The sequence below is a fragment of the Schistocerca nitens genome, chromosome 8, assembly GCF_023898315.1.
Source record: "Schistocerca nitens isolate TAMUIC-IGC-003100 chromosome 8, iqSchNite1.1, whole genome shotgun sequence".
NCBI classification, from domain to species: domain Eukaryota; kingdom Metazoa; phylum Arthropoda; class Insecta; order Orthoptera; family Acrididae; genus Schistocerca; species Schistocerca nitens.
Window position 1 is genome coordinate 301,657,399 of NC_064621.1, and position 16,242 is coordinate 301,673,640.

Consider the following 16,242-nt stretch of genomic DNA (forward strand, 5'->3'; position numbering starts at 1 on the left):
TTGCTTTATACATCTTGGGTTATTTTACTTCCAAGGTAGCAGAATTCCTTAACCACAACTGCTTTGTGATCACCAATGTTGATGTTAAGTTTCACACTGTTCTCATTCTTGTTACTTTTCATTACTTTTGTCTTTTTCTGCTTCACTCTCAATCTATGTACTGTACATACAAAACTTTCATGTTTTGTCATCAGTGAATCTTATAATTGGTATCCTTTCACCAAAAACTTTCATTCTATGTCATAAGTGAATCTTATCGTTGGTATCCTTTCACCCTGAATTTTTATCTCACCTTTCTATTTATTCTGTTTATCCATGTTTCTTTCCCACTTAAGTTGCGCCTAATGATTCCTCCAAGATATTTATAATGTAGAACTATGTTAATATTTTGTTTGTTCATGAAGAGTTTACTTATACACTGGGGTTTCAAGATTGTGATTTCAGTTTTCTCGGAGGAAACTTGTAACTCTTTTTCTTTAAGACAGTTTTTTGAAAGCGATGCTCTGGGCATGAATTTCTTCCATGTCAAGAGCTAAGACAGCTAAATCATCTGCGAACCCCAGGCTTTGTGTTCTAGTGTATGATTTTGCTCCATTTTTGATTTTAGATGTGTTTTCTTTTGCCAACTCTTCATTATGTATTCACTTATTTGTATTTTCTGCTACCAGTCGCTATTATTTGTTTTGTGTTTAGTTTAACTTATTGCAACATGTTTCAAGCAAGTTCTGCTCATCTTTGGGCATTTATACATACAGAAAATTGTTACTTAAAAACAAAATGACTTAAGCAAAATTAACATAGGACTTCTCTTATATTGTTCACCACTGGTGTGGCTGTTGGGGTATTTGGAGGGGAGGTGGGACAGTGATTGGCCAGAAATTGATGTCCAGTGATGTCTTCTGCTGGTCAGGAGCTGTGTCTTGTTTATTATGACTGATCCAACATCCTTTGTGAGATGCAGATAGTTTTTCATCCATTGTTATGGCGTGAAAATTGTGTGAACACTTATTTACTTGACAGTTATTCACTTACAATTTTGGCATCCCAAAGCTTAGTTTGCAAAACAGCAGAAGACATCACTGGACATCCGTTTCTGGCCAATCACAGCCCCCCTCCCTCCATATACCCCAAGAGCCACACAAGCAGTCAACAATAAACAAAAAGCCCTATGTTAATGTAGCTTAAGACATTTTTTAGTAACAATTGTCTGTATGTAAAAACACCTGACTATGAGCAGAACATGCTTGAAATGCGTTGGACTATGTTAAATTAAATATAAAACAAATAAAATTGACTGGTAGCAGAAGGTACAAATAAGGAATTATTCTGCACAGTCTTGGTTCCCAAATTTAGCCAGAATGACCACAAGTAACTTTATTATGTAATCAAGGGCTACATTGAAATAGCAGATTGTCTAAGACCTGTCTTTATTGTGAAAGCTTTTGAAATTTCTTCCCTGAAACTTTTCCTTGGAATTTGTTTTGGTTAAAATTAGTTTGATGATTTTTATTTATTTTGGATGAAGACCATATGACATGAGGCTCTTTAAAAGAGTGGATCTATGGATATTATCATATAATGGGAAATCCAGGATGGAATGTATCAATATTGTGAAAAGGAAAGTTGCTATTCACCATATAGCGGAGATGATGAGTCACAGATAGGTACAACCAAAACACTGTCACAAATATAGCTTTCGGCCAGTAAAGCCTTCTTCAAAATTAGATGACAAACACACACATAAACACTCACGCAAACACAACTCACACACACATGACTGCAGTCTCAGGCAACTGAAACCACACTGTGAGCAGCAGCACCAGTGCATGATGGGAGTGGTAACTGGGTGGGGATAATGAGGAGGCTGTGGTGGGGAGGGAGAAGGATAGCAGGGTAGGGCTGGCGGACATTGCAGTGCTGCTGGGGAGTACGCAGGGACAAGGCGGAGAGAGCGTGGGGCAGCTGTGTGCAGTCGGGAGGTTAGATGGAGGGCATTGGAGGGGTGGGAAGGGAGGGGGTAGTGGAAAGGAGAGAAAGATTCAGTACGATGGTGGAATGAAGGCTGTATAGTGGCCAAATAGAAACAGGAAAGGGGCTGGATGGGTGAGAACAATGACTAACAACCGTTGAGGCCAGAAGGGTTACGGTAACATAGGTCATATTGCAGAGAAAGTACCCATCTGTGCAGTTCAGAAAAACTGGACTTGATGGGAAGGATCCATATGGCACAGGCTGTGAAGCAGTCATTGAAAAGAAGGATGTCAAGTTTGGCAGCATGCTCAGAAACAGGGTGACCCACTTGTTTATTGGCCACAGTTTGTTGGTGGTCATTCATGCTGACAGACAGCTTGTTGGCTGTCATGCTCTCATAGAATGCAGCACTGGTTGCAGCCTATCTTGTAGATCACATAAGTGGTTTCACAGGTAGCCCTGCCTTTGATGGGATAGGTGATGTGTATGGCCGGACTGGAGTAGGTGGTGGCGGGAGGATGTATGGGACAGGTCTTGCATCTAGGTCTATTACTGGGGTATGAGCCATGAGGTAAGGGGTATGAGCCATGAGGTAAAGGATTGGGAGAAAGGGTAGTGTAGGGATGGACGAGTATATTGTGTAGTTTTGGTGGACGGCGAATACCACTGTGGGAAGGGTGGGAAGAATAGTGGGCAGGACATTTCTCATTTCAGGGCATGCCGAGAGATAGTTGATATATATATCCAAAAACAAAGATGATGTGACTTACCAAACGAAAGCGCTGGCAGGTCGATAGACACACAAGCAAACACAAACATACACACAAAATTCAAGCTTTCGCAACAAACTGTTGCCTCATCAGGAAAGAGGGAAGGAGAGGGAAAGACGAAAGGATGTCGGTTTTAAGGAAGAGGGTAAGGAGTCATTCCAATCCCGGGAGCGGAAAGACTTACCTTCGGGGGAAAATATATATATATATATATATATATATATATATATATATATATATATATATATATATATATATATATATATATATAGAGGTTAACATTCTACGTGGGAAAAATATATCTAAAAACAAAGATGATGTGACTTACCAAACGAAAGCGCTGGCAGGTCGATAGACACACAAACATACACACAAAATTCTAGCTTTCGCAACCAACGGTTGCTTCGTCAGGAAAGAGGGGAGGAGAGGGAAAGACGAAAGGATGTGGGTTTTAACCCTTGAATAGGTTGGTCTAGGATGGTGCCATGTGGGTGCACATAGCCACACCCTGGATTTGTTTGTAGGTAATGCCATCAAAGGAAAAGTAATTTGGGGTGAGCATATAGTTGGAGTTGCTCATGGTCTGTATATGTGTGGATGGATATGTGTGTGTGTGCGAGTGTATACCCGTCCTTTTTTCCCCCTAAGGTAAGTCTTTCCGCTACTGGGATTGGAATGACTCCTTACCCTCTCCCTTAAAACCCACATCCTTTTGTCTTTCCCTCTCCTCCCCTCTTTCCTGACGAAGCAACCGTTGGTTGCGAAAGCTAGAATTTTGTGTGTATGTTTGTGTTTGTTTGTGTGTCTATCGACCTGCCAGCGCTTTCGTTTGGTAAGTCACATCAGACGAGGGCAGTTCAATAAGTAATGCAACACATTTTTTTCTCGGCCAATTTTGGTTGAAAAAACCGGAAATTTCTTGCGGAATATTTTCAAACATTCCCGCTTCGCCTCGTATAGTTTCATTGACTTCCGACAGGTGGCAGCGCTGTACGGAGCTGTTAAAATGGCGTCTGTAACGGATGTGCGTTGCAAACAACGGGCAGTGATCGAGTTTCTTTTGGCGGAAAACCAGGGCATCTCAGATATTCATAGGCGCTTGCAGAATGTCTACGGTGATCTGGCAGTGGACAAAAGCATGGTGAGTCGTTGGGCAAAGCGTGTGTCATCATCGCCGCAAGGTCAAGCAAGACTGTCTGATCTCCCTCGTGCGGGCCAGCCGTGCACAGCTGTGACTTCTGCAATGGCGGAGCGTGCGAACACACTCGTTCGAGATGATCGACGGATCACCATCAAACAACTCAGTGCTCAACTTGACATCTCTGTTGGTAGTGCTGTCACAATTGTTCACCAGTTGGGATATTCAAAGGTTTGTTCCCGCTGGGTCCCTCATTGTCTAACCAAACACCATAAAGAGCAAAGGAGAACCATCTGTGCGGAATTGCTTGCTCGTCATGTGGCTGAGGGTGACAATTTCTTGTCAAAGATTGTTACAGGCGATGAAACATGGGTTCATCACTTTGAACCTGAAACAAAACGGCAATCAATGGAGTGGCGCCACACCCACTCCCCTACCAAGAAAAAGTTTAAAGCCATACCCTCAGCCGGTAAAGTCATGGTTACAGTCTTCTGGGACACTGAAGGGGTTATTCTGTTCGATGTCCTTCCCCATGGTCAAACGATCAACTCTGAAGTGTATTGTGCTACTCTTCAGAAATTGAAGAAACGACTTCAGCGTGTTCGTAGGCACAAAAATCTGAACGAACTTCTCCTTCTTCATGACAACGCAAGACCTCACACAAGTCTTCACACCCGAGAGGAGCTCACAAAACTTCAGTGGACTGTTCTTCCTCATGCACCCTACAGCCCCGATCTCGCACCGTCGGATTTCCATATGTTTGGCCCAATGAAGGACGCAATCCGTGGGAGGCACTACGCGGATGATGAGGAAGTTATTGATGCAGTACGACGTTGGCTCCGACATCGACCAGTGGAATGGTACCGTGCAGGCATACAGGCCCTCATTTCAAGGTGGCGTAAGGCTGTAGCATTGAATGGAGATTACGTTGAAAAATAGTGTTGTGTAGCTAAAAGATTGGGAAATAACCTGGTGTATTTCAATGCTGAATAAAACAACCCCTGTTTCAGAAAAAAAAGTGTTGCATTACTTATATATATATATATATATATATATATATATATATACACTCCTGGAAATTGAAATAAGAACACCGTGAATTCATTGTCCCAGGAAGGGGAAACTTTATTGACACATTCCTGGGGTCAGATACATCACATGATCACACTGACAGAACCACAGGCAACAGAGCATGCACAATGTCGGCACTAGTACAGTGTATATCCACCTTTCACAGCAATGCAGGCTGCTATTCTCCCATGGAGACGATCGTAGAGATGCTGGATGTAGTCCTGTGGAACGGCTTGCCATGCCATTTCCACCTGGCGCCTCAGTTGGACCAGCGTTCGTGCTGGACGTGCAGACCGCGTGAGACGACGCTTCATCCAGTCCCAAACATGCTCAATGGGGGACAGATCCGGAGATCTTGCTGGCCAGGGTGGTTGACTTACACCTTCTAGAGCACATTGGGTGGCACGGGATACATGCGGACGTGCATTGTCCTGTTGGAACAGCAAGTTCCCTTGCCGGTCAAGGAATGGTAGAACGATGGGTTCGATGACAGTTTGGATGTACCGTGCACTATTCAGTGTCCCCTCGACGATCACCAGTGGTGTACGGCCAGTGTAGGAGATCGCTCCCCACACCATGATGCTGGGTGTTGGCCCTGTGTGCCTCGGTCGTATGCAGTCCTGATTGTGGCGCTCACCTGCACGGCGCCAAACACGCATACGACCATCATTGGCACCAAGGCAGAAGCGACTCTCATCGCTGAAGACGACACGTCTCCATTCGTCCCTCCATTCACGCCTGTCGCGACACCACTGGAGGCGGGCTGCACGATGTTGGGGCGTGAGCGGAAGACGGCCTAACGGTGTGCGGGACCGTAGCCCAGCTTCATGGAGACGGTTGCGAATGGTCCTCGCCGATACCCCAGGAGCAACAGTGTCCCTAATTTGCTGGGAAGTGGCGGTGCGGTCCCCTACGGCACTGCGTAGGATCCTACGGTCTTGGCGTGCATCCGTGCGTCGCTGCGGTCCGGTCCCAGGTCGACGGGCACGTGCACCTTCCGCCGACCACTGGCGACAACATCGATGTACTGTGGAGACCTCACGCCCCACGTGTTGAGCAATTCGGCGGTACGTCCACCCGGCCTCCCGCATGCCCACTATGCGCCCTCGCTCAAAGTCCGTCAACTGCACATATGGTTCACGTCCACGCTGTCGCGGCATGCTACCAGTGTTAAAGACTGCGATGGAGCTCCGTATGCCACGGCAAACTGGCTCACACTGACGGCGGCGGTGCACAAATGCTGCGCAGCTAGCGCCATTCGACGGCCAACACCGCGGTTCCTGGTGTGTCCGCTGTGCCGTGCGTGTGATCATTGCTTGTACAGCCCTCTCGCAGTGTCCGGAGCAAGTATGGTGGGTCTGACACACCGGTGTCAATGTGTTCTTTTTTTCCATTTCCAGGAGTGTATATATATGATAATTACAGTTTGCGAAGGCTTCAGTGAGATCCTCAGTATATTTCGAGAGGGACCACTTGTCACTGCAGATGCAACAACCATGGATGGCTAGGGTGTATGGAAGAGACTTCCTGGTATGGAATGTGTGGCAACTATCAAAGTGGAGGTATTGCGGGTGAGATCCTCAGTATATTTCGAGAGGGACCGCTTGTCACTGCAGATGCAACAACCATGGATGGCTAGGCTGTATGGAAGAGACTTCCTGGTATGGAATGTGTGGCAACTGTCAAAGTGGAGGTATTGCGGGTGGTTAGTAGGTTTTGATATGGACGGAGGTACTGATGTAGCCATCTTTGAGGTGGAGGTCAACATCTAGGAAGGTAGCTTGTTGGGTTGATTAGGACCAGGTGAAGCAAATGGAGGAGAAGTTGTTGAGGTTCTGGAGGAATGTGGGCAAGGTTGTCCTCACCCTCGATCCAAATCGCAAAGATGTCATTAATGAATCTGAACCAGGTGAAGGGTTTAGGATTCTGGGTGTTGAAAAAGGATTCAGCTAGATGTCCCTTGACTAGGTTGGTCTAAGATGGTGCCATGTGGGTGCACATAGCCACACCCTGGATTTGTTTGTAGGTAATGCCTTCAAAGGAAAAGTAATTGTGGGTGAGGATATAGTTGGACTTGCTCATGGTCTGTGTTATTTACGTAATTTTTCGCATTTTTCCACCACCATGAATTATTGTTCCTTCCATCTGCATCAATACAGAAAAGTTTCCTCATCCCTAGGCAGAACCCAATTCCATATACTGTTCCTGCATTGGTGCTTGGCTCATGGAATTCCCCCAGATGGCCTTACCATCAAATTACCCACCTCCGGCTGTCACCCCTTCTTCCACAATGACCTCCACCTGTTCAGATTCCACCAATCCTTAGCCCTCACCAGCATAGTCTTGCAAAACCATATCAACCAAGTCCAAACCTCCTTGCAGTACATTCTCTCCATCCACAAAATTCTCCTGCTATGCAATCCCACAGTCCTGGAACCCATATAACACACACTGAAACTCTTTCCCTCCAGGAACCAGAGCAACATGCATAATGCCACCTCAAAAAGTCCTCCACCCTACTCACTTCCAACTCCTGCTTTGGAGTACCACTGTCCATCCTCTCTACAACATCCTCCAAACCTCCATGTCCTCTCATAACTGACAAACCCTTTCTTGCAGACCTACTACATTTACCCCACTCTACAAAACTCCCTCCCACCACCACTCAGAATCCAGAACCTAAACAGACCAGGCAGGTGGCAGTTGACGCTAAATAACAAAAAGTGTGAGGTGATCCACATGAGTTCCAAAAGAAATCCGTTGGAATTCGATTACTCGATAAATAGTACAATTTTCAAGGCTGTCAATTCAACTAAGTACCTGGGTATTAAAATTACAAACAACTTCTGTTGGAAAGACCACATAGATAATATTGTGGGGAAGGTGAGCCAAAGGTTGCGTTTCATTGGCAGGACACTTAGAAGATGCAACAAGTCCACTAAAGAGACAGCTTACACTACACTCGTTCGTCCTCTGTTAGAATATTGCTGCACGGTGTGGGATCCTTACCAGGTGGGATTGACGGAGGACATCGAAAGGGCAGCTTGTTTTGTATTATCACGTAATAGGGGAGAGAGTGTGGCAGATAGGATACGCGAGTTGGGATGGAAGTCATTAAAGCAAAGACGTTATTCGTCGCGATGAAATCTATTTACGAAATTTCAGTCACCAAGTTTCTCTTCCAAATGCGAAAATATTTTGTTGAGCCCAACCTACATAGGTAGGAATGATCATCAAAATAAAATAAGAGAAATCAGAGCTCGAACAGAAAAGTTTAGGTGTTCGTTTTTCCCGCACGCTGTTCGGGAGTGGAATGGTAGAGAGAGATAGTATGATTGTGGTTCGATGAACCATCTGCCAAGCACTTAAATCTGGATTGCAGAGTAATCATGTAGATGTAGATGTAGATGACCCTTTTTTCCAGAAGCCTTAGCTGCACAGAAATTCAGTCCTTTCCAGAGGCCTCACCTTTTGCCCCACTCCCAAATTCAAGCATGCAGCCTTGTCCTACCAATCAGACTCAACCAAAGACCAATGTTGAACCCTGCCTAACTCAGTTCACTCCTCCATCCAACCGTGATCCATCCCCATTGCCCCCAAATCACCCCTCATTAAATTTACCACAATTTCTTAACCTCAAACCTTGCATCACCATCATTCTGCAAATCCTTCAACATGCAAACTAACCTTGCCGCCACAGAAAGAACCCCAGTCCACCATATAAAAACTTATCTTGACCCTATAATCCTACCTGCGGATAAAGGTTCCACCACTGTTGTTTCCAACTGCAAGGATTATCTGGTAGAAGGACTCCACCAGTTGTCAGATACATCCATTTAAAAACCTTGCCACATTGACCCCATTCCAGAAATCCAGCTGTATCTCCAGTCACTCCTCAAATCCTTACTCCCAACCCTGAACCTCTCCCCTACCACTACCCGCACTCCTACCTTCTACGTGCTTCCTAAAGTCCATAAACCCAACGACCCACAATGCCCCATGGTGGGCGCTTACTGCGCCCCCACTGACAGAGTCTCTTCTCGCATAGACCAATAATTTCAGCCTGTTACCTGGAGCCTACCCTCCTATATAAAAGATACCGACCATCTCCTCTTCCAACTCTCCACAGTTCCTGTTCCTTTACCGCACATTGCCTTGCTCGTCACTATTGATGCCACCTCTCCTTACACTAACATCCCTAATGCCTATGGCCTTACTGCCATTGAACACTACCTTCCCCAACGCCCAACGGATTCCAAACCAACAACCTCCTTCCTAGTCGCCATGACCAACTACATCCTCACCCACAATTATTTCTCCTTTGAAGGCTTTACCTACAAACAGATCCAGGGTATGGCTATGTGCACCCACATGTCACCATTCTATGCCAACCTATTCACAGGCCATCTAACGGAATCCTTTCTAAACACCCAGAATCCTAAACCCTTCACCTGGTTCAGATTCATTGATGACATCCTTGCATCTAGGATTGAAGGTGAGGACACCCTGTCTGCATTCTCCAGAACCTCAACAACTTCTCTTCCATTTGCTTCATCTGGTCCTACTCAACCTAACAAGCCACCTTCGTAGATGTTGATCTTCACCTCAAAGATGGGTATATCAGTACCTCCGTCCATATCAAACCTATTAACCACCAGCAATACTTCCACTTTGACAGTTGCCACCCTTTCCATACCAAGAAGTCTCTTCCACACAGCCTAGCCACCCATGGTCGTCGCATCTGCGGTGACGAGCGGTCCCTCTTGAAATATACTGAAGGTCTCACTGAAGCCTTCGCAAACTGTAATTATCCTCCCAACCCTATACAAAAACAAATCTCCTGTGCCTTATCTTTCCAGTCTACCACCACCTCAGAAAGTCCCACCGTCCGCCTACAGAGGAGCATTCCGCTCTAAACTCAGTACCACCCAGGACTGGAGCAACTGAATTACATTCTCCGCCAGGGTTTCAACTACTTCTCGGCATGCCCTGAAATGAGAAATGTCCTGCCCACTATCCTTCCCACCCCTCCCACAGTGGTATTCCACCGTCCACCAAAACTACACAATATACTCCCCCAACCCTTTACCTCTTGGGTCATACCCCTGTAATAGACCTAGGTGCAAGACCTGTCCCATAATCCTTCTACCACCACCTACTCCAGTCTGGTCACAAACATCAACTATCCCATCAAAGGTAGGGCTACCTGTGAAACCAGTCATGTGATCTACAAGGTAAGCTGCAACCACTGTGGTGCATTCTTTGTGGGCATGACAACCAACAAGCTGTCTGTCCACATGAATGGCCAGTGACAAACTGTGACCAAGAAACAAGTGGAGCACCCTGTTGCTGAGCATGCTGCCAAACATGACATCCTTCATTCAGTGACTGCTTCACAGTCTTTTCCGTATGGCTCCTTCTACATCTACATGTACATATATTCTCCGCTAGCCACCAAGTGGTGTGAAGGCACAATTCGCCCCAAAGTCATATTTTCCCCCCTCTGTCCCACTTGCGGATCGCGTGAGGGAAAAATGACTGTCTGAACGCTTCAGTACGAGCTCTTATTTCCCTTATCTTTGAATAATGATCATTGCGCGATTTGAAAGTTGGTGGTAATAATATATGCTCTACGTCTTCGGTGAAGATTGCATTTCGTAATTTAGTGAGCAGCCCCTTCTGTTTAGCGCATCTTCTATATGCAAGTGTGTCCCACTTCAAAATTGCTATGAGATTTGTAACATTCTCATGATGGCTATATGTACCAGTCACGAATCTTTCCGCTCTTCTTTGGACCTTCTCAATCTCTTGAATCAGACCCAACTGGTAAGGGTCCCATACAGATGAACAATACTCCAATACTGGATGAACTAACGTATTGTAAGCTATTTCCTTTGTTGAAGGACTGCATTGCTTCAGGATTCTACCAATAAACTGCAATCTAGAGTTCGCCTTACCCGTTACTTGTGTAATCTGATCATTCCATTTGAGATCATTTTGAATAGTCACACCCAGATACTTGACTAATGTTACCGCTTCCAAAGACTGATCATTTAATTTGTACTCATACATTAATGGGGATTTTTGCCTTGTTATGCGCAGTAGGTTACACTTAGTAATATTGAGAGATAACTGCCACTCATTACACCACGCATTTATTTTCTGCAAATCCTCATTGATTTGTTCACAACTTTCGCTTGATACTACTTTTATGTAGACTACAGCATCGTCAGCAAACAGTCTAAGGCCGCTGTCAGTACCATCAACCAGATCGTTTATGTAAATCGTAAAAAGCAGAGGACCTATTACGCTGCCCTGGGGCACACGTGATGTTACTCTTGTTTCTGTTGAAGTTACCCCATTCAGGATGACATAGTGTCATTGGATAGACCGTAAGCGCACACATTTTGTAGCAAGCGACAGTGCAGAACTGAGTCGAATGCCTTTCGAAAGTCGAGAAATATGGCATCAACCTGGGAGCCGGTATCTAGAGCCTGTTGTATATCATGCACAAAGAGGGCCAGCTGTGTCTCGCATGACCTCTGTTTCCTAAAACCATGCTAGTCTCTGCAGATGAGCTTCTCAGAGGCTAGAAAGGTCATTACGTCTGAACACAAAATATGTTCCATGATTCTACAAGAAATTGATGTCTGTGAAATTGGCCGGTAATTATGTGCATCCGATTTTCTACTCTTTTTATAGATTACTATGACCTGAGCCTTCTTCCAGTCCCATGGAACTTTCCACCATTCCAATGATCTCTGATAGATGACGGATAAAAATGGTGCTATATTTGTAGCATAGTCAACTCCTTCCGACCAACACCAGCTTTTCTGAATTGCGCATGTGGGAACTTTCCCTGCAATATATCCTACATTCCCATAACACTCCTGTCCTCAACCTTCATTAGTCAACTGTCCTCTCCCATTCAGCCCCTTCTCTGTTTCCATTCCAGCACTACACAGCCCTCATTCTCCACCACACCCAGTCTTTTTACTTCTGTCCTTTTCCACTGTCCCTCCCCACCTTTTCGCTACTCTTCATCTAATCTCCCGACTGTACATAGCTGCCCTACCCTCTTTCCACCTCACCCCTGCGCGCTCCCCAACAGCATATCACTGTCCAGCACCCCTACCCCACTATCCCTCCCCCTCCGCACCTCAGCACATCAACCTCCTTATTACCCACACCCGATTGACACTCCCATCATGCACTGGTGCTGCGGCCCACAGTGTGGCTTCAGTTGCCTGAGACTGCAATCACGTGTGTGTGTGTTGCACTTGCTTGAGTGTGTATGTGTGTGTTTGTCGTCTGATTTTGATGAAGGCTTTGCTGGCTGAAAGCTATATTTGTGACAGTGTTTTGGTTGTACCTATCTGTGACTCAGCATCTCCACTATATGGTGAGTAGCAGCTTTCCTTCTCACAATATTGATGTTATCATATGATTTTTTGAAATATGTGACTGAAATAGAAAACGGTTTCCACCATACCCTGATTATATATTTCATATAGTTATTGTAACTATATTTATTATTATTATGTAATGTGATAATTCAGTTAAGAGTTAGTTATCTTTAGTAATTTCTTGCATTGTTTCAAGGGAATCAGACTTTTGGTTAGCCACACTGTAGTCCAGATGTGCAAGGACTCCTTGAAACTGTTAGTTGTCAATGTTTCTACATTGATCTATATTGAGTTTAAGGCTGTTATTAAAATTAAGTTTGATTAATTTCGACTCATAGAGTTTACATGTTGCCTCGTACCCATGAACAAAAGTTTGTCAGTTAGTCTATATTAATTGTGATTGACATATGTTTATCACAAGCCAAGTTGCCACATCTGTTATTAATAAATCATCATCCCACCCTTGTCGATTGGTATGGGTGCTCCTCAGCCCTTCAATAACTGCACAACTTAGTTCTACAATGTGTGATTCTTAAGATTTTGAGTCATGTGAAGTATCAGTAGTAATTTTAAGTGACTAGGATATCAATTTATTGTTCTTCCATGTTGAATGTATTTCTTAAAAACTGTAAACAAATTATTGAACTGTATCAGTTCATGTAGTAGCGTGCATAATGAATCTTTTCTAATCTTTTACTTTTCTCCATTGTAGATATCGGCAGATCCTGCTGACATAAACATTCTCCCAGAATATGGTAAGGATCCACGTGTCGTTACAAATTTGCTCGATGGTGTTAATAGAACACATGATGATATGCACCTATGGTTGGCACCATTCACTCCAGGATCAAACCATTTTATATACATAAGTTTCAAACAGTACACACAAGTGGCTATGATACGTATCTGGGTGAGTATGGCAAAAAAAAGTTATTAAGTACTATTTGCTGACAAAGTCAAATTTAAAAGGCTGATGATCTGAAAGTATTACTAGTATTCTGAAAGAGTCGCAGGCAGTATTCAGTAAGATCACAGACAGTTGCTTTAGGAGGATTTCATACTTGACAAGCTTGACAGGAAGTGCGTCAGTGTTCTTAAGGAAATTTATTTGAAGTCTAACGATTTAAGAAAAGTTGAACTACAGCAACAGGGGATGAAAATATAAAGATAACAGAAAATCTTGGGTGTATGCAGTGGACCCCTGATTATAGACTACCCTTATGTTGAGGAGCATATAGGCATGTAAACAAGTAGAACATTACACAGGCTTACTTTTGGGGAACATGGTGACCATCTTGTAATTTTAATTTTTATTATGTATTTCATCCTCTGGACACACAAGTGATATCATGGATGGTTTCAACTTAGTATCATATCATCATCAAATGATTTTAATATGTTAGTAACAACAACAGAATGTAAGAGAAAGCAGAAAGTATCAAAAAGAAAAGAACGGAGAAAGAGAGTGATTGGAGATTATAAATAAAAGTGAGAGGATGGATGGCAGTAGAGCAAAATAGATCAGGATGCCAAGAACCAAAGACATCTTGGAATCTCTACATGAGTGTTGGTTAAACAGATTAAAATTACCTGACTGATTAAACTAAATTGGTGCTTCTATTTGCAAAAACCTCTAGCAATGAGTTTCATAGAGCTCATGATAATGAGGAAAGCTGGGCTCTACTTTCAAGTCAACTGTTAATTTGCAAACATGTTCTCTCAAGTCTCCAGTCCCTTTTTTACAAAGTGCAGGATGGACATTGTGCTACTGGCTGAGAGCATTAGACACATTTTACTGTGTAATCAAAAACTGGAAAATACAGGATGGGATAATAACAGTATTATGAGAAGATAGATTGCTACTCACCATATAGTTGAGATGTTGAGTTGCGGACAGGCACAACAAAAAGACTGTTAAACAAGCAAGCTTTTGGCCAAAAAGACTGCTTCTGAATTAGTCAAAACACACTCACACACACATTCACGCAAACACAACTCTCTCTCTCTCTCTCTCTCTCTCTCTCACACACACACACACACACATACGACCACTGTCTCTGGCTGTCGAGGCCTTGGCAACCAGAGACAGTGGTCATGTGTGTGTGAGTTGTGTTCGCGTGAATGCTTGTGTGTGTGTGTGTGTGTGTGTGTGTGTGTGTGGTGTTGTTGTTGTTATGAGCTTCAGTCCAAAGATTGGTTTGATGCAGCTCTCCGTGCTACTCTATCATGTGCAAACTTCTTCATCTCCAAGTAACTACTGCAACCTACATCCTTCTGAGTCTGCTTAGTGTATTGATCTCTTGGTCATCCTCTACGATTTTTACCCTCCACACTGCCCTCCAATACTGAATTGGTGATCCCTTATGCCTCAGAACATGTACCAACCGATCCCTTCTAGTCAAGTTGTGCCACAATTTCCCTTCTCCCCAGTTCTATTCAGTACCTCCTCATTAGTTACACGATGTACCCATGTAATATTTAGCATTCTTCTGTAGCACCACATTTCGAAAGCTTCTATTCTCTTGTTGTCTAAACTATTTATCGTCCATGTTTCACTTTCAAACATGGCTACACTCCACACTTTTCTTTCAGAAAAGATTTCCTGACACTTAAATCTATACTTGATGTTAACAAATTTCTCTTCTTCAGAATTCCTTTCGTTGCCTTTGCTAGTCTACATTTTACATTCTCTACATTTTATATCCTCTACATTTTATATCATCTCCACTTTGACCCTCATCAGTTATTTTGCTCCCCAAACAACAAAACTCATCTACTGCTTCAATTGTGTCATTTCCTAATCTAATTCCCTCAGAATCACTTGATTTAATTCGGCTACATTCCATTATCCTCGTTTTGCTTTTGTTGATGTTCATCTCACATCCTCCTTTCAAGACACTGTCCATTCCATTCAACTGCCCTTTCAGGTCCTTCACTGTCTCTGACTGAATTACAATATCATCAGCAAACCTCAAAATTTCAATTTCTTCTCCCTGGATTTTAATTCCTACTCCAAATTTTTCTTTTGTTTCCAGTACTGCTTGCCCAGTGTAGTGATTGAATAACATTGGGGATAGGCTACAACCTGTCTCAATCCCTTCCCAACCACTGCTTCTCTTTTGTGCCCCTTGACTTATATAACTGCCATCCAGTTTCTGTACAAATTGTAAATAGCCTTTCGCTCCCTATGTTTTACCCCTGCCACCTTCAAAATTTGAAATAGAGTATTCCAGTCAACATTGTCAAAAGCTTTCGCTAAGTCTACAAATGCTAGAAACGTAGGTTTGCCTTTCCTTAATCTAGCTTCTAAGATAAGTCGTAGGGTCAGTATTGCCTCACGTGTTCCAAACTGATCTTCTGTGAGGTTGTCTTCTACCAGTCTTTCCACTCGCCTGTAAAGAATTTGTGTTAGTATTTTGCAGCCATGACTTATTAAACTGATAGTTCATTAATTTTCACACTTGTCAACACCTGCTTTCTGTGGGATTGGAATTATTACATTCTTCTTGAAGGCTGAAGGAATTTCGCCTGTCTCATACATCTTGCTCACCAGATGGTAGAGTTTTGCCAGGGCTGGCTCTCCCAAGGCAATCAGTAGTTCTAATGGAATGTTGTCGACTCCCGGGGCCTTGTTTTGACTTAGGTCTTTCAGTGCTCTGTCAAATTCTTCATTCAGTGTCGTATCTCGAATTTCACTTCATCTACGACCTTTTCCATTTCCATAATATTTCCAAGTACATCGCCCTTGTATAGACCCTGTATATACTCCTTCCACATTTCTGCTTTTCCCTCTTTGCTCAGAACTGGTTTTCTGTCTGAGATCTTGATATTCATACAAGTGCTTCTCTTTTCTCCAAAGGTCTCTTTAATTTTCCTGTAGGCAGTA

The 16,242-nt window shown here is 43.6% G+C and overlaps 1 protein-coding gene across 1 annotated transcript in view; it reads left to right on the forward strand.

The window, feature by feature from the left end:
• Positions 1-16,242, forward strand: part of LOC126199242 (katanin-interacting protein-like) — a 349,391-nt gene that overhangs the window by 88,736 nt on the left and 244,413 nt on the right. Inside the window, exon 5 of the mRNA XM_049936035.1 lies at positions 13,069-13,266. Coding sequence (XP_049791992.1) covers positions 13,069-13,266 — 198 coding nt within the window. The remainder of the gene's footprint in view (positions 1-13,068; positions 13,267-16,242) is intronic.